The sequence below is a fragment of the Chinchilla lanigera genome, unplaced genomic scaffold (assembly GCF_000276665.1).
Source record: "Chinchilla lanigera isolate Chin_1 unplaced genomic scaffold, ChiLan1.0 scaffold00134, whole genome shotgun sequence".
NCBI classification, from domain to species: Eukaryota; Metazoa; Chordata; class Mammalia; order Rodentia; family Chinchillidae; genus Chinchilla; species Chinchilla lanigera.
Genome location: NW_004955535.1, coordinates 2505635 through 2523600, shown reverse-complemented (window position 1 = coordinate 2523600; position 17966 = coordinate 2505635). Strand labels below are relative to the sequence as shown.

Genomic DNA, 17966 nt, shown 5'->3' with positions numbered 1-17966 from the left:
TGGATGGGAAAATAACAGATTTATAATCTATTCTAGGTCTTGCAGAAATAGTTCAGTACTGATTGCCATCTTTTCATGTGTTCTTGTTCCATCATTAAGAATTGGTGGTGGCAGAAGCAGATAGCATCAGGTTCACTTTATAAGTTCTTGCCCCACGAAAAGTAATATCTGGATCCGATGGAAAAAACAATGCATCATTCAGAGGCAATGCAATTTGAGCCAGATGCAGGAAGCAAATGGGTCAGTGAGTGCGTTCTATTGCTGGGAAAAAGAGTGCATGGATATCTGTGTGATTAGTGTAGAGATTCTAAAATACAGCAACATGTTAAAATTAGTGCAGCTATCTTGCTATCCTTCTTAGCCTTGAGAATAACTTCAGAGCTGGGATTTTGTACCCAAGTGGGACTTTATGTAAGAAAAGGACCAATTTCTATATTTTTTGAGTCATTGAAATTTGAGTCTCTCTTATAGTACCTCACCCTATAATCTAACAAATCTAAGGGTAATATAAACAGATGCATTTGTAATTATATAATCTGTTTTACTACTCAACTTGGCCTTCCAAATGTAAGACCCAAAAAGATAAGTGTTTGTCTTGTTGACAACTCTAAGTTCACCCTGAGCATGACATTTACTCTATTAGAGACAGATAATAAGCACTGAATTTTTAAAGGCATAAATATATACTTGCTACTTTTCTAGGTTTGGATATGGAGTGCCTTTGAGGGTCTTTGTAAGTTTCAAGACTACTGGATTTTGAAAAAGTTGATGCTGTGTTAGTATTATAGGAGAGTCAGGATCAGTTGATACAAAAATCTGAGCATATAGGAATGTGTCTTAATTAAATACCTTATTTTTGAGGTGAGTAAGAACTATACTAAATTACACAGTGCAGAAAACCACATTGATAAATCCTCTGTACGTATATCCTTTTGCAATGTGACTTTTAAAGTGTCTACTATCACAAGGTACAGACTATCTCCGTAACTCTTGAATCTGGAATGGCCTTATGACTTGCTTTGGCAAGTAGAATGTACTAGACATGACAGCGATCCTGTCCTAAGCCTAAGCTGCAAGAATTATTGTTCACTTCTACTTTTCTCTATTAGAGTCTTTTTCCTTCCTGAGAAAAGGCCAGCTTGCTGGAGGATGAGAGACTATATGGAACAAAGATAAATCATCCCAGCTAAGCTTTTGCTAGATATACCAGCTCCCAGTTAGTCCTTCCACTGCGTCCAAATACATGAATAAGCCTGAGTCAAAAGAACTGCTAGGGCCAGATCAATTGAACAGCTCAGCTTATCCACAAACTGTGTGCAATTATAAACAGATATTATTTAAAACAATGTTTTAGGGCAATTTGTTATATAGCACAATTACAACTTTTAAAATCCTATAGTGACTACATAACTGATAAATAGAGAAAGATCAGACATGGAAGCAAGTTATGGTGCACCCAATAATTGTTAAGTAACACCAGACTACTAAATAATGTTTCTTGATATCAAATGAGTAAACAAAGTCACGATCAATTTTTATAAAGGCGCCTGCATAAAAATGATGACAAACCAATGGGGCAACCTCTGAGAAGGAAAATTTATAAGACCATCACTAGAAAACCTAAAACTAGTGAGTGATTTTTGATTACTTTTCCTGTATCAGCCATTGCAAAAAACAGTGGAGACAGGAAGAAACACTGAAATCTTCTCTTCTCTTGCTCCTTAGACTCCTGTCAGTGCCTCCCACTGGCTAACTCAGAAGCTGCTATGGTAGGAAACCTGAGGAATAAGGTGGGCAGTGGTCAGTGGTCGGCCTCTTACAGTATATAATGTAGGAGCAGGCGGAAGTGGAATGGATCTGAGAGAACAGGGTATACGGAAAAGGCATACCTGGTTTATGAACCTCACAAAGGTCTATGCATCAAAAGTAAAAATACATTGAATGTGCTCACATGTTGTTAAAACTGAATATACATCCTTTAGGGTTAGATGAAAGTGCTTCATATATATCCAGGTATAAAAACTTTTATAAAAGGCCTTTCCAGTATCTCACAATATACTGTCTGCAAGTTCCAGTGTGTGGGCCTAGTGGTCAACTCCTACACAGACTCTTGATCGCCACCCTCTGTATTCTTACTACTTAAAATATGGACCAAGGTTCAAAGCATCAGCATCTGGAAACCTTTCAAGAATGCTGAATCTCAGACCCAATACAAGATCTGCTGTATTAGGAATCTGACTTTGGCAAGATTTGGAGGTGATTCCTATGTGTAGGCCAGCTAACATATGTGAAGTTGGCCTTCACAGGATGATAGACTAGGTCTCTTAGAATTTCACAGTAACTCACTTTGTAATTATAATCAGAATTTAACTCATCATGATACAGTATTATACTATATTGTGCCCTTCATTCCTCGTTAGCCCCTGAAATGTGAGCAAACAAGCCTCATAATGCATTGTTATTGCACAAATGAGGAAACAGAGGCATAAGGAGATGTTACTGGTTATACCTCTGAGCTAGTGAATGGTGAATCTAGGTCTTGCCTGAGTTATTAATGACAAATTTTGTAATCTTTCCAGCACCGAGACAAAGTGTGGAGGGTACGAAGGTGAATGAGAACAGTCATTACACAAACCAGTGAAATATTTGAGGCACATTTGAATTAAATAAGAAACTAGATAGGATTATCTTTAAAAATTGATCTTCCACATAAAATACAAGTGATTATTTGTATTGTCTGCATTCTAGTTCCTTTACAAGCAATCAAATATGTAAATGCCAGTATGCTCCTTAATTATTTTAATACTGGAAAATAGTTTTCATCTACTCCTGAACAATTGAAAGGCGTAGCCACAAAGTGTTTTTTTTAAATTCTTTTCCTAGTTTTGTTGGTGTCTGTTTTGTTATCAATGAAGATGACCTATGTAGCACCAGAAAACTAATTTTTCTCTCTCCCTTCAGCAGCATCTCAAGGATTCTAGCAGAAAGATACACATCACTCATACAAATAAAAGAAGAAAGCAACTTCAAGCAGACGAGCACATTGGAGTAGGACGTGGAAAAACAGTGATAGCACTAACAAAAGCAATTTTCATGGTAGTCAATTAAACTGCAATTGAAACACAGAAATTTCATTATTTTACAAGTTTAAAAAAATCCGAGAAATACTGTCTTATTCAAAACTGTTGATGTCACCATGTCGCAAAAATAGTGTACCACCTTCATAAGAATTGATTTTTGGGCTACATATAAGTTATCATCATCAGTCACGGGTTGCCTACAGATCATAACCATCAGGACAGATGAAGTTTCTCAAAGTACCCTTGTGATAACTTTGGTTTCTGGCCCACTTTCTGGTTTATCTCTTTTCTTCTACACTTGGTCAACCATGCCAATGATAGACTACACTTTTCCCAATGATAGCTCAAAATGTTCACAAATTATAACTGCACCATTCAGTTGAAATGCTTAAACTTTCACAGAAAAACAGATTTGTTTTATCTAGCAACATACAATGAAATGCTCTCTTCAGTGTCTTGTAATTAGTTCTAATATCTGCAAGGAAATCAAAAGCAGCAAAACAAAATTACTCCATCAGGTGTTCATCAGCCCTTCATAACCTGTACAGTGGCCTTGCCCTGAACTATAAGGTGGATAAATGAAGGGAATACTGAACTTGGCATTCAGATTACTCTCAGATAATCTAGCTCATCTTTCTCAGCTTGTATGAGACAGAAATAACATCAAAGAGTGATAAACTCTTTCCTGCAAACCAAGGGTTCCATGGTTCATTGGCCCCAGGCCTAATCTATCAATCCATTTTCTACACAGTAAAAGGTAAGAAACCAATTACAGATCTATTATGAGTCCTGGCAGGTGGTCTATGACACAAATGGAATACATCAACCAATCCAACATTTGGTGTCCCTTTTACACAGTTTGAAGCACTAGGGGTCACCTGACATGGATATACTAGCTGTGATTGAGTATTAAATTCTTTTAGGTTTATAAATAAACTCACACATCTTGATGTATGAGTGTAATAATGGACAGAAAAGTTCAGTTTTTGGTATGATTCTCATCTTTTATAAAAATAGCTCTGTTATTTTATTTTACTTTTGTATTACATGCTGGCTTTGCAGGTGATATAATAAATGAAACTGGGTTAGAATTTACAATCTGTGTTCTCAAATACAGCCTTTAATCTTTTTTCCTTATTCAATTTCAGTTTAAGGAACTGGCATATGAAAGCCTCCATTTAATACCACTTCAAGATTATTAAATTATTAGAAGGAAAGGAAAGCCCCTCCAGTTTTAGAGTAGCTGCTATGTGATCTAGTCGGAAAAGGTGCTGCAGAAACAAAATGGAAAGACAAATCATTTTGCATTATCAAAATCCCCTTGCATTATACATTTTCTTCTCCTTTCTAAAATTCACTGCCATAGGGCAAACACCTTTGTGCTCATAAAGGACTTAAAAATGTTACACTGAAGCTCAAGAATTATGAAAGTTTTCTCTTCTATTTTCTTTTCATCACCATTATGCTCTTCTTCATTAAATCCATCTTGAATAGGAAAGTTTGTCAAGAATAGGCAATTTTTTAATTGGAATTTAGCTTATCTTTTAAATAAGGTCTGGAGGGGCTGGGGATTTAGCTCAGCGGCAAAAGCGCCTGCCTGGCAAGCGCAAGGTCCTGAGTTCGGTTCCCGGTACCAGAGAAAAACCAAAAAAAAAAAAAAAAAAAAAAAAAAAGGTCTGGGGTAGAGCTTACTCAAATAAATTTTCCCAGTGGAGATATATATATGGGCAAACAGAAAATTCAAATATGGAAATGAGATGTGGCCCAAGAACCAGTGTTTAGCAGTTCATATGGAATTTTTATTTTTTTAATTTAAAAATAGTATTGTCCTAAAATGAACAAATTGTCTTGTACTAGGTGAGGTTTCCCAGGAAAACATTTTCTGGTACAGTGTAACTTCTTGTATCATTTTGTGCAAATGCAGAAAATAAACATCAAGAATGGAGGTAAAATAAGAGGCCCCGAAAGCAGGACGAAGATTCAGTCGCTCTCTGCCTGGTTTTCCGAGTTACACTCAGGTCAACTGACTGATTGCAAAGATAGTCTAGCTTAAAAAGATATTTTAAAGTATACTTACACTTAAAAAGTGGAAACAATCATTGTTAATTTCCTATCATCTTGTTTTGAAATTCTGTATCGTTTTTGTGTTGCTTTGTTTTTGTCTTTGTTGTTGTTAGTTTGTTATTGTTTTTGGCTGATATCTATTGGTTTATTGAAAGGAATAGTTAATGCTTAAATTTTTCTCTTTTTTTTGACCAGTTCTGCATGCTTATATCTGGTAATCTGAACAACTAATTTGAAGACAACAGTATACAATAAAACAACCACTGTAGAATTCGTACCATCTCCATTACTTAAACTCTGTATCATTTCTAATGTTTTTTTTTAAATTATTTTTATTCTCTCTAATTGATCAATCTTGCATTCTTTTTTCAAGTTTATTTTAGAAATAAAAGAAGGTAAACATATTAACAAACAGGCATCCATTTACAAAATAGCACAAGAACAATACAAGCAATACAGAGTTACAGACAAAGTGGTACCAAATTAACAATGGTCATTGTATTACGTATTGATATCTTCAAAGTGGCTTCTCAGGAAAAACAAATAGGGACATACAAGATTGATTAAATAATTAATCATTAACTGTTCCTTTCAGTAAAGCGATAGAAGTCAGTAGTACAACTATGTTAGCAATCCTGTATATACATACATACATAATTTCCCCTTCTTTCTTTTCTCTTTTCTCTCACGCCAGTTGCTCTTTACTTTTGAGCGTTTTCCTTTCATTTCACAATATTTTTCATACCTAATTTTTATTCACTCTTTCAGGTTCTTACACTACTGAGAGAAAATGCTGCTTACACATGCAGGTCTGGTTTATTTCACTTATGAGTATGGTCTCTAGTTGTGACCATTTACCTGTAAAAGCCTCGAATTTATCTTTCGTCATAGCTGAGTAATATTCCATTATATAAAAGTGCCACAATGTTTTTATCCAATCCTCAGTGGATTGACATTTGGGTTGCTTCCACAACTTAGCAATTACAAATTGTGCTACTATGAACATGGATGCATATATATCGCTGTGATATGATGTTTTTAGATCTTCTGGGAAAATACCCAGGAGGGGAGTAGCTGGGTTGAATGGGACCTCTAGACTTAGTTTGCTTAGGAGTCTCCAAACTGATTTCCACCGTGGTTTCACCAGTCTGCATTCCCACCAGCAATGGAGAAGAGTTCCTATTTCTCCACAGCCTCACCAGCATTTGTTATTGGCTGATTTCTTAATCATAGCCATTCTTACTGTTGTGAGATGAAATCTCAATGTTGTTTTAATTTGCATTTCTCGCATGACTAAGGATGTTGAACATTATCTCATGTATTTATTTGTCATTTGTATTTCTTTATCTGAAAAGTGTGTGTTCATCTCAGATGCCCATTTTTGGATTGGGTCTTTGAATTGGTGGGGGGGCTGATGTTTTTTAATTCTTTATATATTCTAGGTAGAAGACCTTTGTCTGAGGGACAGTCAGCTAAAATATTTTCCCAATTTGTGGGTTTTCTTTTTACTATGTTAGCGATTTCTTTACATGTGCAGAAACTTTTCAGTAGGATGAGATCCCAGTTGTTGATTCTTTGAAGTATTTCACGGGCAGTTTGGCTTTTGTTCATGAACTCTCTTCCTACCCCTATGTCTTTAAGATTTTTGCTTGCTTTCTCTTCTAATAGATTTAGTGTTTCTGTGTTAATATTGAGATCTGTGATCCATTTTGACTTGAGTTTGGTGCATGGTGATGGACTTGGGTCTATTTTCAGTGTTTGGCAGGTGGTAAGCCAATTTTTCCAGCACCATTTATTAAAGAGGCTATCGTTCTTCCAGTGAACTTGTTTGGCCCATTTGTCAAAGATTAGGTGGCTGAGTGTGTTTGTGGTTGTGTCTGTTTCTTCCAGTCTGTTCCTTGATCTTCCAGTCTTTTTTTGTAGCCAGAGCTAAGTTAATTTTATTACAGTAGCTTTGTAGTATAATTTCAGGTCAGGGATTGTGATTCCACCTGACTTGTCCTTGTTGCCCAGGATTGCTTTTGCTATTCTGGGCCTCTTCTGGTTCCAGATGAATTTAAAGACTGTTGTCTCTAATCTTGCATTCTTAATATCTGGTAATCTGAGCAATTTCATTGAAGATAACAATGTGTAATAAAACAACTGTTGTTAACTCCTATTATCTTGTTTTGAAATATTGTATCCTTTTTATTGTTTTGTTTTTATCTTTGTTGTTATTTTTTCTTTTCTCTTTAAAATAAAAAAATAAAAAATTCAATAAAATGAAAATGTGGAAATGTTGGTGTTTGAATATAATACTGGACTATTCAGACTTCTTAAGCAAGTGAGCATAAAAATTCATTATTTTCCAGCACATTTTATCTGAAATGCCAGTTGACCCTAGATAATGAGAACAGTGAAGTCAGCAGAATGGCAGAGTTTGCCTGCCAACCCTCCGTATCTTCCATTAGGGCTATTTTGCTGTTGTGCTCACTCTCGCTGTCTTCACTTTCAGCTTTTACATTCATAATGGCGGCGCACAGTTTAGCTTCCTCCACATCAACTACATAACTACAACATCAACTTCATAACTATCTGACTAAGGTGTTTCAGAAATAATTTTGTGCTTGGTGTTTGTGTTTTACTATTTTATCTATTACCCCTAATTTTTTTTTATAGTCAACACTATTGAGCAATTACACTGAGTCTGGTACTGTATTACATATATCACATGCCCTGTCTCACTGTTCTCAGCACAGTGTGTAGATGTTAGAACTGAAGTGCAGAAAGGATGGGTATAAGATCACACATCTAGTAATGGGTGGAATTCAACATCCGCAAACCTTATTAGTCATCACACTAAATTGCCTTCCCACTAATTCTCTTTACTTTTGTTGATAAAATGTCTCAACCATATTCCCAAGATTGCCTAAAATTTCAATCACTTCAACAATTAATGATAAATCTTTATAATCTTATTGTCTATAAGCAGTGATTAATTTGTTAGTGATAACAATTGGATTTCTTTGACGACAAAATCCTCTCAACTTTATTGAATTATCAAGAGTGCATTATCAGACGCTAGTAAGGCTGGTGATGCTGCTGGTAAGAACATTAGCAATAATTGTAATCATTGAGTGCTGGGCTGGCCCTGCCTCTAACAGCCTAACAGCTTAGTGTGCATTCTCATGGCCAGGATGACTGACGCTATATACAGTACTATATATGCAATGTATAGCATATATACATTTTATATATGGTAGGTATTATATTTATAAAATACATACTATATAGTATGTATATTATAAAGTAATATATTATTACTATATTATATATATATATATATATATTGTTCTAAAGTGGCATTCATAGGAAAGAGAAAGCTATTAAAAATTATGATGGAATAATAGACAAAACCAGGATTGCAAGAACAGACTGAGATGTACTCATGACATACAGGCTAGTAAGAAACCCCATCGCAGTGTGCAATTACAGGAACCAAAGTCAAGGATGCTTATATTATAAACTTTAAATTACTATGCCCTTCTCCCAGCCCTCAGCTTCAACCTATGTAGCAACTATAAATTAGATATATGAATATTTATAATGCCAAGCTCTATAAAATTATGCATGTCCTTTAAATAACGCAAGGGTGGGAATTGATTATGATATGCTTAGAACAGCATGTGCTACACAGTCACTCGTTAGATAGTTGTTGAATGAGTAATTTAATGAATAAATAAATGCTCTGCCATAATTGTTAACTGTATAAAAGGAACGTCCAAGATGATGGACTTCTGAAAGTTGTCAGATTATACATACAATAAATAGATAAACATCATTTCCTTGTATAATAACATTTCGGCTCACAAGTTTATAAAATTAAGAATTGCCTGGATTATATTAGAAATCCATTTTATGGGGGAATATCATGAGCACCTCAAAGCTCCAATAAAACTATTTGGCCCCTGCCATTATTCTTAGCTAGATGACAGACTTTTTATAATCTTTATTTTCATTAATACTACATATTATATAGCATTTTGTTGAGGTCCTCTAAATAACAGTTAACATGGCAATAACTGCAGTGAAGATTCTCTTCTTTCATTAAGAAAATGTATTAAGGGCAAGACTAAATGATCATCATAGAATTATCTGTTCATCACTATACTGTGAGAGGGAATTAACTGAGCAAGAAGTGGAAAAGTCAAACTTTAGCTTTATCTCCTTTTCTCTTTTGTGCTCTCCACCCATATAGTAATGACTAATGATCACTGACGTTACATGGAATTATATGTGTAAAAAGGCCAAGTATTTACTTACCTGATAAAGTGAAAAGAACATCTCTAAAATATTTACTGCCCAGATAGATAATTGCAAGTAACAAGATTAAATGTTAATAAAAAATGAACCTGCTTTCTGGAAATTGAGATATGACTACTCATATAAAAAATGGTCTGGCCTAGGAGTTGTATTATGTTTTAATTTCATAATTTAAAAATTTTTATTTATCAGTACATATTTATAGTATAATTATTTCATAATTTTTATTTTGTGATTTAATTTGAAAGTAATTCCAATAGTATTATGAACATTATAAAAGTACTCCTGTATTAGGGCTTTGCTATATATTTTTACAAATATAATTTTTTTTCTGTGTAAATTCTCTCAGATTTGTATGGAGATTCACTTGAATAAAATTTACTTTCTAGTAGACTTTCTTAATTATGTCTAAAATGTTTTACTCTTAGTTTGCACTGTTTTATATTTCCAAGGTAGTAAAACTTGAAATAGCCATTTTACAGATAAATATAAACTCTGACACAAAATTTAAATTAACTTAATACAATGAAATCATTATGATTAATTGGGCATATATATATCATATACTACTCATAAATTACCTAAAATAAGAGTAGGAAATAAGTAATTGTGAAGCATGTACACGTTTTCCTATATTGTACAATCATTAATTTTTCACAGGACAGTAGGTTCTAGAATGTTATTTGAAAAGATAGAATCTCTTTTGGAAAAAAGAGCAAAAACCAAACTGTGCTCATGATATTCCTCCAAAAGTTCATTCAAAAGTAAAGATACAGCCTTTTTATATCCAAAAAAGAAATTTAATGAAATGGGGATCCGTGTGTTTTCTTTGTTTCTAGGCTATAATCCACATGAAATTCATATGAGAGTCACCAGAAAGCTCAACGGTCCTATTTATTTTTGAGTCACTTTTATGTTTAAATAAAGAGATAGGGGTGTCAAGTCACAAAATCTTTCTAGGACTATCTAGAAGACATGTGACTAGTTCAGCTTCATGAGACTCCTTCCAGCTAAATAACCCTCAGTCTACACAATGAATGCTCCAACTTTTCACTTTTTCAATCTGATACAGAAAGCACACACCATAATTTTTAAAATTAGAATGCTAGATAACATTTGAGTTTTATATAACAGATAATTGAAAAAATTCCAACACATAGTATGTAAAAAGGAGGAATGAAGTAGAAGGGAAACAAAGTTCCCAGAATGTGAAAAGAGGAGAAAAAAGCAAAATGAAAAGAATGCAGGGAGAGGAAGGGAGGGGGAAGAGCAGAGAATGTGTCACACTGCTATTAGGGGAGTGAAGAAGCGATATGTATCCATACCTGTATCCATATCCATATAGAAAAGCAGATTCAGGATAAAAATATGCTAATTTATACAAGACACAGTTCAGAAAGGAGAGAAGGACAGTGATGGGGAGAAGTGCACACATTCGGAGGACATGAACAAATATGGAGTGATTCATACTGAAACTGACACAAAATCATATCCATGTGAAGATCATAGAATGACACTCCCAGGGAAAGAAATACAGCAAACAGCTTTAATACCTATATTTTGAGAACATTATGGGTATTTTTGTTAGCAACTATAAAAGCAAAGTTATACATTAGATAAAAACGAGGATATTACCTCATGATCCTTATCTGGAAGTACTCATAATTTAAGGGCTATATTCAGCATGCAGTGCAGCAGTATTTCCTATTTCTGCTTTAAAGGAAAACTACTTGGACAAAACCAAGGTAATGTACTTTTACAATGAACTCATTGTATGGTCAGCCACTCCCCTAAAGGAGTAATGAGGGTTAAACTGTGTTCCTTAACTTAAATTGGTCCAACTTATCAATTTTCAACTTCACCGTAGTGCAGAAACATAGCCATACAACTATTTTACTTTCAGTACAGTACTCAATAAATTACATGAACTATGCAATACTTTCTTGTAAAATAGGATTTACATTATATGATTTCATCCAACTGTAGCTAAGGTAAGTGTTGTAAGCATGTTTAACATATGAGGGGTGATGTAAAAAAAAGTGAATGTTTAAAGTTTTAAACAATTTATTGTAGTAAAAGATGCATTGCCATTAATCCCCCTCATGCTGTTTCCACTTGCTTTAACACACTTAGCCCATCACTCTTGACACCTTCCAAAGCAGTTCTGCAAGTCTTTTTTTGTGAGTGTCTTTCATTGGGCTGTTGTGCCTGTCTCATTGTTCTGAATCAGTTCAAAACACCTTTCATGGGCATTTTGACTTTGGGAAAGAGCCTGAAGCCACACAGTGCCAGATCCTGTGAATAAAGTGGATGAAGACACACTGTCATGTTTCGACAAGCCTGCCTTTCTACCGAGTGGCACTTGGCAGCAGTATTCACCCTATTTTAGATCACACCTCTTTCATAAAGACATTCATGAAAGAGGACTTTCAGGGCTGCTTCAAAATTAGCAGTAACTATCGGGTGAGTGCATTCCACGTGGGTGAGTATGTTGAGGGGAGATTAATGGCCATTTGCCTTTTACTGCAATAAATATTTTAAAATTTAAACATTCACTTCATATTTTGATTACCCCTTGTAGGTTAAGCTAAACTCTGATGTTTGGTAGGTTAAAGGTATTGAATTCAGTTTTACCTTACAATGTTTTCAATTTACAATGGGCTTATCGATACCTAAGCTCAAGCAAGTCAAAACACATCTGTGTTTACTTCCGTCACTGTTTTTTTCCTTCTCATTAATAAAATACAAAGGTGCAAAAGTTGTAAAGTGTAAATTGTCTAAATATTCAGAACATAGCACATTAGAGTTAGCTGTGGAGAAATGCGTTTGCCATCTGATTATGATATTGCGACATTTTTGGAGATATTTTGTGCTAAGTAATTGACACATTAGTATGGCAGGAAACATGATTTACTGGTTTTAAATATATCACTCACTCTAGCCTGTGGATAAAGGAAGGAGCTGGAGAACACAGGGGAGGAGTTCTCATTATTTCTTCTCTAATAACTGAAACCTTGAAATTTAATGAGAATCAAGACAATGTCTCAGTGAGTCATTAGCCATTTTTGTTTTATGTTAAAAAAATTACTGACATAAATCTGACACTGACCATTTGCTTTTTATTCCTAAATCTGAGCTAACAGGGAGAGGGAGGCATAGAGGTTGATAAAATATAATCAAATCATTTTCATATGACTAATAAAGAAGATTCCAAATCCTGTGACATTTAATGGCAAAGGTATAGCATTAAAATTATGCTTTTGGTGTAGGACAAAGGGATTGTGTCTGTTGTAGTAGTATATAGGTCTATACAAAATGGTGTCATAATCTTAATTTTAATTTTCTATCGTAAATTTGAGATTTTATTCTTTTTAGAAGAGATACAACCTTGATTTCTGTTTCACAACACGCAAAGCTGTAATTGTGTATTTTAGATAATTCTCACATATTTCCTATAATTATAATTTTTGTATTTATTTTTGTGCTAATAAGATGTGATAAGATATTGTGATAATAAGGTGATAAGGTGTGATAGGATATTGAAGGAAACTTTGGGGCATTGGTTTTCATTATTCTCTTACTGTGCATATTGTTTTATTTGTATTATTACACAACTACAAAATTTAATTACTAGGATATGACAGTCCTTTCATATGCAAGTGTCTATGCATTTACATGGCTATTTTGACATCCTTAAAGAAAAGTTTTATTTTTATTTTTCCATGTTGACCTGGCAACATTTTATTCAGATTATTCATATAGCTGAGAGAAAATGTTGATATATGAAAATATTTTTTCCAATAACTAGAATTATAGACTTCCTAAGCAGACATCTTGATTTAATGTTATAAGACTGGCACTTAGTTCAATTTCTAAATACCTTTTCAGTCATGTAAATAATCCAATAAGAATTTCAGCATCATCTTTAAAATATAATAAAGAACCTGAAACAATTAAAAATGAAGTCTCAGTTATTTTCTTTCTCTTCTTTGTTTGCCTTCTTTTTTTATTTTAAAGAGAAAAGAAAACAAAATAACAACCAAGACAAAAACAAAACAGCACAAAAACAATAAAAACAATACAGAATTTCAAAACAAGGTGACAGGAAATTAACCATGGTTATATTACATAGTGTTATCTTCAACAAAGTTGCTCAGATTACCAGATGTAAGAATACAAGATTGATCAAACAAATAAAGAGAATAAAAAATAATAAAAACATTAGAAAAGCTGGGATAATTGTACTGCTGATGTCAGTTATTTTCAAAGAAGAAACATTTTCTCAGTTTAACATCCTCGTCCTTCACAATTTAGTTGTATGCTGAATAACAAGCAATTCTTTAAAGATAATCGTGGCATTTTTGAAAGAAGCCATTTTATGTTACATGAAAATTACAGTTCTGAAATATATTCTTTGATGGATTTGTTCCCCATTTAAAAGATTTTAATGTGCTTTAGATTTTGAATGGAACAAAGTTAATATGTATTAAATATGTTCAAATTCATAGTAAAACTGTGTTTTAAAACATCCTCGAAGGACAACATGTCTGGGGAAAGCGCACACAGGGACATAGAAAGTGAGGGAGAACAGCATTAGGTACAGGAAAATGTGACTCTGGAAGAACTTGGACAATGTTTGAGTGAAACATGCACCTCTTTCATAAAGACACTTATGAAACAGGACTTTCAGGGCTGCTTTAGAAAGGGGCAGCAACTATCGGGTGAGTGCATTCCACATACTGTGGGGTGAAGATCAAAAGTGTGATAAAACTGGGAAATTGAAAGTTTTTAGATGGAAATTTGTCCCTAGGTCAAAACTGACACACAAAAATGTTCCTCACTTTGCCCTTCCTGATAATCAAAATGAAACACAGATCAAAACTAACAAATAATATGTCATCTTTATGCAATGATGACTATGAGATCTGAAGAAATTCACAGCATGAGGCGTTGGAACCTTTGTATTGGTTCGCTTTCCTGTTGCTTGGACAAAACACTTAACATCCACAACTTAAAGGAGTGGAAGATTACTTTGGCTCATGATTTCGGAGTTCAGTCCTTGGTAGGAACAGCTTGGTGGATGAAAGCTGTTCACTTCATGGCATTTGGGAAGCCTAGAGCATGTAAAGAGCACCAGCAAGAGATACACCCATCAAAAGCAAACCTCCAGTGATCCACTTTCAGGCAAGCCCTATATGCTAACAACATATTTAGCTACGAACAACAGTGGATTAATCCACTGATGAGTATAGTGTCCCCAACAGCCAGTCACCTTTCCAAGAATCTTTTAATCCAGCCAAGTTGACAATTAAGCTTAACCATCCCAACTTCAGAACAAAGCCCTCTATATTATAAAAATTAAAGGTATCTTTCTGCAGGAGAGTCAACTATCTACCTTAGCAGAAACAGTAAAATATTCTCTCTTACTTATCAAGGACTATCAGGTATTTTGAGACCTTAGTATTATTGTATTATCTCATATATATATATATACACCTCACATATGAGTCAGGGATGACGGTGCACGCCTATAGTTCCTGCTACTTATGAGGCTGATGCAAGATGATCTCAACTTTGAGTCCAGCTTGGGCAATTTAGGGACACCCTATCTCAAAGCTTAAGAAGATAAATATCTAAAAGATCACTAGCTGTATGAATGTCTATAACCCAAAAGGAAAATGAAAAGAAGGACAAATTCCTCAAAGACTCAAGTTATAAAAGCTGATAGAAAGAAAATAAATCTAACCATTTTATATCTATTCAAGAAACAGAATCCATTATTAAAAACTTTCCCATTAAAACATTCCATGCCAGATGTCCTAACAATTGAATTTTTAAAATACCCGAGGAAGAAATCATATCAATCTTCGACAATTACTTCCAGAAAAAATAAAAAGAGGAAGCATGTTCCAACTTGTTTTATAAAGCCAGGCTAATATTGCTACCAACACTTGCAAGGAATACTGAGAGAAAAGAAGCTACAGACCAATCCCTGTCAGGAACAAAGATTTTTAAAAAGTCCAAGAAAATATTACAATAAGGTGGCTTTCAGGAATCACAAAGAGGTTTCACATTCAAAAATCACTGGCTATAATTTACCACATTCACACAAAATGAGGAAAACCATACAATCATTGTAATTAATACAAAGAAAGCACTTAGCTATATTCAGTACCTATTTATAATAAAAACTTCAACTGAGAATAAAGAGAAATTTTCTATACTGATTAAGAAAGCTAAAAGAATTCTACTACAAATGCTATATTTAATGACAAATATTGAAAGCTTTCTATGGAGATACAGAATAAGATAAGATTTCCAATATCACAACTTTCATTTTAACATTGTGTTTGAGGTCCTAGTCTGTGCAAAAAGACAAAACAAAACCAAAACAAAACATTGTTAATGACATAAAAATTGAAAAGAGAGAAACCGCCTCTATTTAACGACATAAATTTATACATTAAGAACTCAAAAGATTCAATAAACTCTATTAATAAGTAAATATAGTAAGGTAATTGTGTATGTACTGAATATACAAATATCAATTATATCTTTATTTGCTATCAACAAAAATCCAAAATTTATAATTAATTCCATTCTTATTAGAGTCAAGACATTAAATATCTGTGATAAAATCTCATAAATCATATGTAGGACCTTTGGACTGAAATTTGCATACTATTATTAAATAATTCATTAAAAGATGTAAATTAATGGAGAGATAGGGTATGCTATAATATTAGATAAGTGAGTATTGTAAAGATGTTAATTTTTCCACAAATTAAACATAATTTCAATCACTATCCTGGCAGACTTCAGATAAAGTAGATCTGATATCTCTACAATTTATTCCAAGAATCAAAACAGCCAGGGCATACTTGAATAAGAAGAGTAAAGCTGGGGTGTTTACAGTGCCAAATATCAATTTTTAAAAATAAAAATGACTATGTATATGCATACATGCATATATACAATTAAAGTCTATTCAGTCATAAAAAGCAATAAAGTTCTGACCTGTGCTACAACATTGTTGAACCATGAACACATTATGCTAAATAAACTAATCCAGGCACAAATGGACAAATATATGGTTCATTCATATGAAATATCTAGAACAGGCAAATACATAAACATAGAGGTTCCCAGAGTTTGGGAGCAGAGGGAGATGGAGAACTAGTACATAATAGTTACAGAGTTTTTGTTTGCAGTTATAGAAAATTTTGAAAATACATGTTCATGATGGTTGTAATCCATACTACTGAATTATACACTCTGAAGTCATTAAAATGATAAATTATGTGTATATACAATTTCACACAATTAAAGATAAAGTAATAAAAGAAAAACATTGAATTGTATATTTTAAATGTGTGCATTTAATAGTATATTAATTATACCTCAATAAATCTGTTTTAAAAATCCCAACATTATTGTAATTATACCATCTGTACTCGTTGAATTACAGACACAATCAAATGATGCAGGATAGGGATCTAGATATTGGCATGGTTATGTAGTGGAAAATTGCTGCTTTTCAATAAATGGTGCTAGATCAATGGATCTTGCTTTTCATTATAAATTCATATATACTACTTGTTTTTGAGAGTAACTATGTATTAATCTAATAAACATTTTAAAGGTTAAATTAAAAGTATCCCAGGTGGATAAATACTCACAAGCAAAGTAAGTAGATAAATTTAAAAAATAAAGCAATAACCTTTTCAAGTATTAAAAGTACAAATAAGCGTTCTTGACTATGTTATTTGTTGAATTAAACCACCTCTTTCTTGCTTAAATACTGTCAGTATACAGTTGATCACTAGTAATTACTTCACTTTTCAGTCTAATTCTTTAGAATAATTTATGCAAAAGATAGTGGAAAATATTTTTGGGGTTTGATCATTAATGTAAAACTATCCACTACCTATTTTCTATCTGCAACAAAACCTAAAGCCAAATCTAATGGTCAGCTTATAAAACACAACACAAAACTCCACATGCAAGCTTTCTCCCCCACCAATAACACACCTAGGAAACAAAATAAATATAAACAGTTAGACCATTTAACACATATGGCAGAGGAGATGGTTAATGTCTAACCTTTATCCACCGGAGGTTTGTGAGTTTGAGTTTATTTTCAAGTTTATCTTGCTCTTCTGGGCTTATGGGAGCACTTACAAGTGCTGTTCCTCTGGTTTCATTTAATTGTTTTAGAATTCCCTGGCGCAGGGGCAACTCTTCCGCCAGTAACTGGAACAGACAAAGGCAGCAACGTTTAAAATGAATTACAGCACAATTCCAACTGCCTTGTCTTCACCTCTATTGATTAGTGTATCAAAATGAACAGACTTGACCGAAGGCCCACTGGTGCCTCAAATACCACCAGTTTGCTACAGAGCACAGAGCTGCTGGACTGAAATACCCACTCCCAAATAGACAAGCCTTCCTACAAATAAACAGATTATTTTATCCTTCAGATTTCTTTCAAAAAAAAAAAAAAGAAAAACGTTAGTTGGT

The 17966-nt window shown here is 33.7% G+C and overlaps 1 protein-coding gene across 1 annotated transcript in view; it reads right to left on the bottom strand.

Annotated features, from left to right (window-relative positions):
* The window catches only part of Dmd (dystrophin), a 2013932-nt gene that overhangs the window by 773415 nt on the left and 1222551 nt on the right, over positions 1 to 17966 (bottom strand). The window contains exon 47 of the mRNA XM_013507710.1: positions 17550 to 17699. Within this exon, the coding sequence (XP_013363164.1) occupies positions 17550 to 17699 (150 nt within the window). The remainder of the gene's footprint in view (positions 1 to 17549; positions 17700 to 17966) is intronic.